The sequence below is a fragment of the Anticarsia gemmatalis genome, chromosome 5 (assembly GCF_050436995.1).
Source record: "Anticarsia gemmatalis isolate Benzon Research Colony breed Stoneville strain chromosome 5, ilAntGemm2 primary, whole genome shotgun sequence".
Classification (NCBI taxonomy): domain Eukaryota; kingdom Metazoa; phylum Arthropoda; class Insecta; order Lepidoptera; family Erebidae; genus Anticarsia; species Anticarsia gemmatalis.
In genome coordinates this window covers 4,256,748-4,265,583 of record NC_134749.1, presented here as the reverse complement: position 1 = coordinate 4,265,583, position 8,836 = coordinate 4,256,748, and the positions used below count along the sequence as shown (strand labels likewise).

At 36.8% G+C, this 8,836-nt stretch overlaps 2 protein-coding genes across 4 annotated transcripts in view; one reads left to right on the top strand and one right to left on the bottom strand.

Moving 5' to 3' along the window:
• The first annotated feature begins 159 nt into the window (after nucleotides 1-159).
• On the top strand, nucleotides 160-4,817 carry LOC142972844 (uncharacterized). 2 transcript variants are annotated; one of them, XM_076114191.1, is made up of 7 exons: nucleotides 160-367; nucleotides 511-582; nucleotides 896-1,014; nucleotides 1,189-1,377; nucleotides 1,509-1,727; nucleotides 1,955-2,850; nucleotides 2,971-4,817. In XM_076114191.1, exons 1-7 carry the CDS (start codon nucleotides 311-313, stop codon nucleotides 4,761-4,763), a joined length of 3,345 nt encoding a protein of 1,114 aa, XP_075970306.1. In that variant the 5' UTR covers nucleotides 160-310; the 3' UTR covers nucleotides 4,764-4,817. The 2 variants fall into 2 exon arrangements, with proteins under 2 accessions (XP_075970306.1, XP_075970305.1); XM_076114190.1 differs by having other exon boundaries at nucleotides 884-1,014.
• Nucleotides 4,818-4,953: 136 nt separating this feature from the next.
• LOC142972845 (kelch-like ECH-associated protein 1B) overlaps nucleotides 4,954-8,836 on the bottom strand; it is a 39,081-nt gene continuing 35,198 nt past the window's right edge. For both annotated transcript variants that reach the window (XM_076114193.1, XM_076114192.1), the window contains exons 8-13: nucleotides 8,312-8,503; nucleotides 8,003-8,134; nucleotides 7,387-7,466; nucleotides 6,875-7,080; nucleotides 6,419-6,595; nucleotides 4,954-6,313 (exon numbers count right to left, since the gene is read on the bottom strand). In XM_076114193.1, coding sequence (XP_075970308.1) covers nucleotides 6,018-6,313; nucleotides 6,419-6,595; nucleotides 6,875-7,080; nucleotides 7,387-7,466; nucleotides 8,003-8,134; nucleotides 8,312-8,503 — 1,083 coding nt within the window. In that variant the 3' untranslated portion in view covers nucleotides 4,954-6,017. The remainder of the gene's footprint in view (nucleotides 6,314-6,418; nucleotides 6,596-6,874; nucleotides 7,081-7,386; nucleotides 7,467-8,002; nucleotides 8,135-8,311; nucleotides 8,504-8,836) is intronic.

Here is an 8,836-nt window from a genome sequence, read left to right as displayed (position 1 = left end):
TAGGTATTTTTTCATGCTTATATCTGTTACTTTTTTTTATTAATTTTCTAAATCTATTATTATTCCTGAAGTTGAAATCGCCTAAAAAAATATATTTAGATTCTCAATGAGGAATAGCATCACTAATTTTCCATTGACAATCTGCCAGTGTCATGACTGTCATGTCAATAAGCAAATGACAAACAAAGTCTAGAATTTAGTTTGCTGTTTTTGAGCTTGTAAAATTAAAAGGATACAGTTTTCGCGCTATACATTATAAATAATAGATTATTTTATTAATATATTACAAAATTAATACTCGTGTTTCACAATGGAGGTTTTGTACGATGATTTAGAAAATTATAACGATATCCACGCATTAGAACAGGTAATAAGATTTAGCGCCAAAATTTTCTGTCAGAATTATTTTGTTTCATCGAAAATATAAAAATGAATTGAATATCATACAATAAACGTGTTAGAAAATGTTTGTTAATTGTTATTTAATAAAACCTATGTTGTTTTGCATAGCTGCGTAATGAAAACAAAGACTTGAAGCTGAAGCTTGAGGAATACGAAACGGCGATGGGCAAGCTTCAAAAAGTGAGTATATCTTAACATTTACCTTTAATAAGATATAACTTCATGATTTATTTATGCTAAGAACAAGCTTGCGTACAATAATAGTTGTAAATATGCTTTTAGTCTTTATACTGATAAATATCGATTGTCTAGCAATACACTCGTCATAGTGGCTTAGAATTGTGTCTGAAAATATCAATCATCTATGTCAATTTAGATATTGAACATTAGTTCATGAGTATATCATATATGTCACTTGTTTCATGTGTTGTATATAACAACGGCAATGTTTTGATGAATGGCTGACACATTGATATTGTAGAGTTTATTGCAGGATTATGACAATCTGGCTTTGGAGTTTCACAATCTGCAAATGAACTACTCGTCATTGCTGAAGACTGCTCGCGCTGAAGTTGAGAGAAAAGGTCAAATGATAAGTCAGCTTAACCTAGAGTGAGTATTTAGAGTGAATATTTTCTTTATATCATTGTTCAATATTCATTATAAAGATTATACTACATACTCTGAATATGCTGTATATTTGCTGGTGGATTGTGACTATTAGTTCTAAGATTCAATTTGATGCGTTGATTTTTATTTTGTTAATAATTATTTTAAAATTTTCAGCAAAGATATGATGATATTGAAGACTTTGCAGAATGGAGGTAACAGAAGATTTTTAACTAACACAAAACCCTTTCAAAGAGGTCCTCAGATTCCAAATAAACCCACCAATTTAGAGAATAGCAAAACAAAAGTTGATAAGAAAGGGAAAAATGAGAGGACATCTAGGTTTTCAGACATTAAAGATGAAAGGTATAGAATATTATTCTATTGTCACACACTGTTGTAGACTTTGCATGATATTTTATAATTCTAACCAACACTTGGCCAGAATTATGACAGTAATGGGTTAAAAAATTATATTATGTTCCTACGTTTTTCAGGTGCCAGACAAATAGTCCATCAACTAAAGTTCCTGTGCTAAGTTCTGATGAAACAAACTTATTAAATATTGTAGATAAAGTTGTGGAAAAAGTGGAAGAATGTATCAGTAAGGGAGAGCACAAAGAAAATATTTCTCATTGTAACCCTGAACATGCAAGTACTACACAGACTGCAGCTAGTAGTGTTAAGAGTAGAAGAAAGTCAGTTCCAGCCGTTAGGTAAGAATACCACAAATAGATTCAATTATTTAAAAATTATGTTATTGATCCTTCTGGTTATAGATGGTACATTTTTGATTGAGTATTTTGGAGCTGAACATTCCTGTGTTTGGAGTTATTCTATATTAAATTTGGTTCATGACAATCATATTTCCCATAGATATTTTATCTTCCATAGATATTATATATTGGTATATTATACTAATAATTATTTTAAAATATTTCAGTTTGCCAAAGTTTAGCTCAGAAGACGAATGTGAACCTGAGAAACCCACCAAGCCTAAAGTAAGTGAAGAAAACCCACCAAGTGAATCTACTGAAACAAAGAATATAAATCTAGCTTTAATGAGACTGAGTAATGAGCGTCTTAGCAACAGAACATCTGAATCATCAAGCATTGATGGAAGAACTTCACACCATCATGAATCTTCAAAAGAAGCCTTGAGAAGTAAAACGAGCAGGCATTATGACAGTGACAAGCATAGGGAAAGTGATAGATATAGACAGAGTGACAAATATAGGGAGACTGATAAGTATAGAGAAAGTGATCGACATAAGGAGCAGGACAAGTACAGGGAGGGTGACAAATATAGGGACAGTGATAAACACAGGGAAGGTGATCGATATAGAGACTCTGACAAATACAGAGGTAGAGAAAAATATGATCCTTCCCACAGATACAGAAAACATCATAGTCCTGACAGACCTTATAAGAGACCTCACAGAGAATATCAAGACAACTATCATAGGTCAGAACATGGAAGACATAGAGCACTGGAGAGCCCCCCTCTTGAAATCCATGGTCAGTACCATCAGAGGAATCAGGACCCTCGTTCATATCATGACAGACAAAATTATGACGATAAACACAGACATCATCTTGAAGAAAAGCACACTGGAAAACATACAATTCCCACTGAATATGAACCCAGTAGTAAACGTAAGAAAATAGAACATGAAGTTAACATTAGTGAAGATAGGAGATATCATGACAAGCCTGTCTTAAAGTTACCTCAAACAGAAGCCCTAGAATACGATATGCTCCGGACTTCTTGCCAGTCACCAGATGCTATGATAATGCCTGACACACATGCAGAAGCAACACCTCCACATACAGTCAAAGGTAAAATGTGAATTGCCATAAATTTATTTTACTTGTCTCACTATGCACAAAGAAATAAACTGACAATGCTGTTAATAGCTGTATTATTACACAGGAAACTAACCAATTGAATTCTTGCAGAAATTAAAGACACAGCTGCAACCCCATTGGAAGACCCGCGCGTTTCAAGTAAGAAATATATTTTAAAGTCCGAAAATGGTAAAACAATGCTCTTGACTGCAGTAAGCAAATGTATAGACATTAAACCAGTGGATAAATCTTTATGGGATATGGAGTCTGTCGCGATGCCTGATGCCTTATTAAATAAACCAGGGCAAGATTATGACGAAGAAAACATTAAATCAATTTATATGGATATTGATAACCTTGAACCTAATACCACTCTAGAATCAGGTGAAATATACAGTGATGATAAAACAGATGATCTGAGAACAATTCATGACGCAACAGATGTACCCAGACAAAGTACAAAGAAAGATACTGTTTTGCAACACGAAGATAAGAATAAAAAAGCTCCTGAAGCTACTTCGATGCCGACAATAAATCTGGAAAACCCTCAGAAAATACCCTTGTCATACAAAATACCTAAAATAACGCAGCGTAAACAAAGCACAGAAAACAAACATGTAAACGTTACTAAAGGCAGTAAAATGGAAAATGAAAAATATAAGGAATCTAAAAATAATGAAAGCCTGACAAAATGCCATACAAACCTCCCAGTAATTGAAGAACATGACAGTATTATACCACCAATACATGAAATTAAGGAAAGTGAGAAAACTCATGATCTAAAAACCAAAGAGAAGAGAATATCATTATCTGACATGGCAATGGTACAGGACGATCTAGAGTTAAGTGATGAAACTAGTGACAATGTCGAACTTCATAAACAAATGGTGTCTCAAATAGATCACAAAGTACCAGCCACTGCAGGTCTTAGATTGGATGACACAGAAAATAAGTCTGGCCCCAAAACTCTACATAATAAAGGTGTTGACAATACTGGCATTGATAAACCTGATGAATCTGATTCACATAAAAAACATAAGAGTAAACGAAGAAAAACAAAATCTAAGGAAAAGGATTTAGTAGAAAATAATGACATTGTTCAAGGCACTGAAAAGAAAATTAAGTGTAAGAAAGATAAAGAATCAAAGCCAAAACAAATAAAACACAAGTTCACTGATTTATTCGGCGACAGCAGCAGTTTAATTACGCCGGATGATTTAGGAATACCCACAACATGTGTACCTCTGTGTGAAGATGCACAAGATGCTGTGGATATAAACATTAAAGATATTGTTAAGGTTCCATCCTGCACAGTCTTAGAAGTCGGCCATGAGATGAATACAGCCAATGATAATGATGACACCACATACGATACTAATCTTGGCACACCAAATACGGAAGATAAAGAAATCGCGAAAAAAATTGAAGAACAATTAGTAGGTGCCGACCCCGATGTGAACATTGTATATCAAAACTTAAATTCTGAAACAGAAACAAACAAGCCTGATGTTGTGAAAACGGTCATTATTTCATCAGGCGTTCAACCTCAGTTTGCATCAGATGACAGAGAAGTAATTAATGAAAAACGAATGGCGGACGTCGAAGTAAACATACAGAATATTGTTGAGTCTAATGTACCTGCGACTTTGGCGGACCTAAAGAAACAAATTTCTTTGAAAGCTTTGGCCACTTCAACACCTCATAAAGATTTTCATCTTTTGACGATGATGGAAAATGACTCGGTGGATTGTGCGGGTAGTTCTAATGACAACAGAACTGAAAGTGTAAATACGAGTGCTGGACATGTTGTCGATCCGTCGGACACAAACACTCAAGATTCCCGTGACGCTCCTGATGTGAGGATATTTGTAAGAAGAAGGAGAAAAGGCGCTAAAAAACCTTAATGCAATGTTACTTTATTTAGATATAAGTAGTTAAAATTATACGGAACAGACGATCGATTCGTTGCAAAGTATTATAGCGGTTATGGAATATGGATTTTTAAAAAAGTATAATCTATCAAATTAGGTTGAAGATTACCGCGGCATTTCGAAAATAAATTTCCATATGTAAGATTTCATAAAATACATACATTTTATTTTTCACTATCTTGTAAATATTGTAAATATTTCTATAGCCCTGCACTTAAGTTATGTAGTCATGTGACTAGGATTGCAGATACGCGACGCTGTATAGTAAAATAAAACAATGTGTTATATTCCCATAACAGTCTTTATTTTCCTTAAAAATAGTCGTAAATTATATTTACATATAAAAGTCTATCTATTTTATACATTGGAAAGAAGGATTTACACCTATGCTTAAAATTTATTTGTACAATAATTATGATTAATTTATACATAATTAATTTCCATTTTATTCTTATATTAAATGAACCACAAAGTCTTTCAAATGTCTATTGAAACAATCAGTTACATGTTACAGCCTCTCACAATAGAGACCACTGTCACGACATAAATTCGAGCATAATCATAAAAGCATGATAAATATAGATTTTTCTAATGAGATTATATTGATCACTATCGTATTGAAGATGAATTTTATATTTCTCAATACACCTATAAATTAATTAAACGTCACAACAATCAGTAAATATACTGTAAGCTCGAAATACCGATATTAAGAAAAGAAAAATTATTCAACAATACGATATGTGCATATTATTCAGCTCCTTGGAAAAAAATATATTTATAACAAACAGATGTCAAGGCTTTAAAAATGCAACTGTAACAAATAAACAACATCCACAACTATGGAATGAGAAAATTACTTATAATTATGCATATTCAATTCGGCGGTACCATTCGTTGGCTTACAACATAGCTTCTTTTCTTAGGTGTTTCACTACTAGGCGATGGCCTCTTACAATCGTACATTCACATTAGCATAATTTCTAGCCACACAAGACCCGCTAAAATATTAGAAAAAAAATCGGCCGCGATCAAATTCCATAACGATAAGTCTTTTATCCCCACGGGCGCTCGCGGCGGAGCGGCCGAGCACTCGGATAGTCGGATATTTATTTTTTGAGATTAAGAGAAGTACAACGAGTAAGTCCCTGAGCTTAAGTTCATAAGCTCGTCTCGCGAGAGGCTCGCGGGCAGTTAAGTCACCGATAACGATGACGGCAGTGTTAACTAGGGAGCCCGCGGGTTGGACAGCGTGCCTATGATGTTGTTGGCGGAGGGGATGTCGTCGTTCCGCGCCGCGCCGGCGGAGGGCCCGGTGCCGGCGCCCGACGAGCGCTTGCCGAACTTCTTGATGACGGCGGGCAGCGGCTCGGCCGCCTCGGGCAGCGGCGCGCAGTGCTGGTAGCACACGGCCGACGCGTGCCCCGAGCGGACCGACGGTAGTGCCGGCCCGCTGCTCCACGTGTTGCTGGCCGGCTCGTACACCTCCACGATGTCCAGGAACGATGTGCCGTCGTAACCGCCTGCGAAGTAACACGAAAATGGTCATAATTGATGGACGCGGAAAATTCAATATGTCAATTTGTTAGGATGTGAATAAGTTCGAAAGAGTTAGCCGGCGTACTGACCTAGCGCGTACAGTTTGTTATCGAGCACGGTGAGCGAGAGAGCGGAGCGCGCGGTGGTGACGGGCGCCACGAGCTCCCACGAGTCTCGCTCCGTGTCGTAGCGCTCCACCGACGCCAGCTGCTGCGACCCGTCGTACCCGCCCACCACGTAGATGAACTGATTCATCGCCGCCACACCTGATGTACAGACACATATTATGTATTATTAATAAACAATACAGTAAAACTTAACTTTCATCAGATATAACGTTATTTCTTTAGAAATTATCGTCTATTAGTAGTGAAAACAAAAAAATGATTTTAAGGAACACCCTCTTTTTACATTAAAATTATTCGAGTTTGAGTCCAGAAGAGTTAATCGCTGCAGATTTCAAATTCAAATAAACAATAAACGACTTTTCTATGTAGAGATTAAAGACTAATTTTAACTTTGAAGGTAATATAACAATAACATACCGGCTCCACTTCTCGGAATGTTCATGGGCGCGACTTCGTTCCAGCAGTTGTTCTCGGGATGATAGCACTCGACGGAAGCGATGCGGCGCGCGCCGTCGAACCCGCCCACGGCGTACAGCAGGCGGTTGACGACGGCCACGCCCACGCCCAGCCGCGCGCTGCTCATGGACGCCACCGACGTCCACACGTCCCGCTCGGGGTCGTAGCTGCAATACAACAATACACATACATACTGTTAGCGGCTTGACAAATATGAAAAAGGCGACAACTTAGTCACAATTATTTCTTTAGACAAAAAGATAAGTTTAGATATGAGTAGACTACAATAAATTCGTCATCGGTCAACGTAAGCCTGTATTATCAAACAATGATCTGTTATCGTGTTCGGCAATAATACAAATAATAGATTGTAAATACATACTGGACTGTACTTAATTAAGTAACCATCTACCAACGAACTATTTAATATAGTCAGATGAGTGCTAAAAACAGAAATAACTAAGATTTCTTACCATTCAACAGATTTGTGATACTCCGAGCCCGCCGAGCCTCCGACCGCGTATAATAAGCCATCCATTACAGCTACACCTACCTGTAAACAACAAAACACATGTTAAATATTCATAACTTATTCAATTATTATAACTAGTTGCTTACTGAAAGCATTTTATACGAAGAATATTAGGTGCACTATGATGTGATTATAGAATGTTATACAAACGGTCACGTCTACATAACTATTCTTGGCTGTACCTACAGCATTCTTAATATAAGCAAATCGTAAACAAACAGTGATTGTAACTCAAAAGTTTCTGCAATTTTAGTCTGATAAATATTTATGGCAAATCCATTTCATCTCATAAGAATATTGTAACTAACACTAACACAAGTTCATGGCAACGTACCAAAAATTAGACCTTATGACCTTAGTAACCAAGTACGAATGCATACAACATAAATTAATTTAACCTTTGTGTGAATCTAACTTATGAATGTAAATAGCGACAACCATAACTCAAGTGTCAAAATATACAATTTCGAAACAAACAGCGACCTCTAAACTGGCACACCTAAAATAAAGTGCTATGTTGTAAATTGTTATTTTTGAATAATTGATTGAGTACTGACCCTATGCCTCGGCGTGGACATGGGACTGCAGGGACGCCAATGTTCGGTGGCGGGATTGTAGACGTCCACCCAGTCGCTGTCATACGAGGAGCCCGGCGATGTGTTACGACCACCAACCGCATAGAACAAACCCTGTAATTAATTACACCGTGTTAATCATATACCAATAAGTGAAGGATGGCAAACCAATCACAAAATTAAGTTTACAACTCAATTTTGTTTTAAGGAAAACTGAGAAGTCTGTAGAAAAAATATGTAAGTGAAAACGAAATATTAGCTTGACTGAAAGATATTTCTAGGCGTTCTTACCTTAAGAAACGCCGCTCCTAATCCAGATCTTGGCACAGTTAATCTAGGCAGTGTGGTCCAGCAGTTGTCATCTAAGTTGAAAGCTTCAAACAAATCAATAGAGTGTCTAAAATAGCCCCCGGCGACATAGATGATTCGTGGTGTATTCGGCCTTCGCTCCTTTACCACGGGCTTCTTGTGTAATGTGAGATCCTGTCAATACAAACACAATATGTTATTATTGTTTAATAGATAAGAAATTAAATAGGACAAGGACGTAACACAGGTAATTTACGTTGAAGTGTTAAAATCCAACACACAGTATGCTACTATTCCACCCCGTTACGAAACACCATCAGTTCACGTGTCATCGAGATGCATTCCCCCAAAACGGGACGCTTCAGTCTAATCTCAACTAAGACTAAAATGTCCCGCGCTTGACCAACAGACCAAGACTGCACTAACACCTAGTTGCTATGTCGTAAGTAACTGTTTGAATTACCTACCATATTAAACATATTAAGTAAAGATTTTCTTCAGACAGCG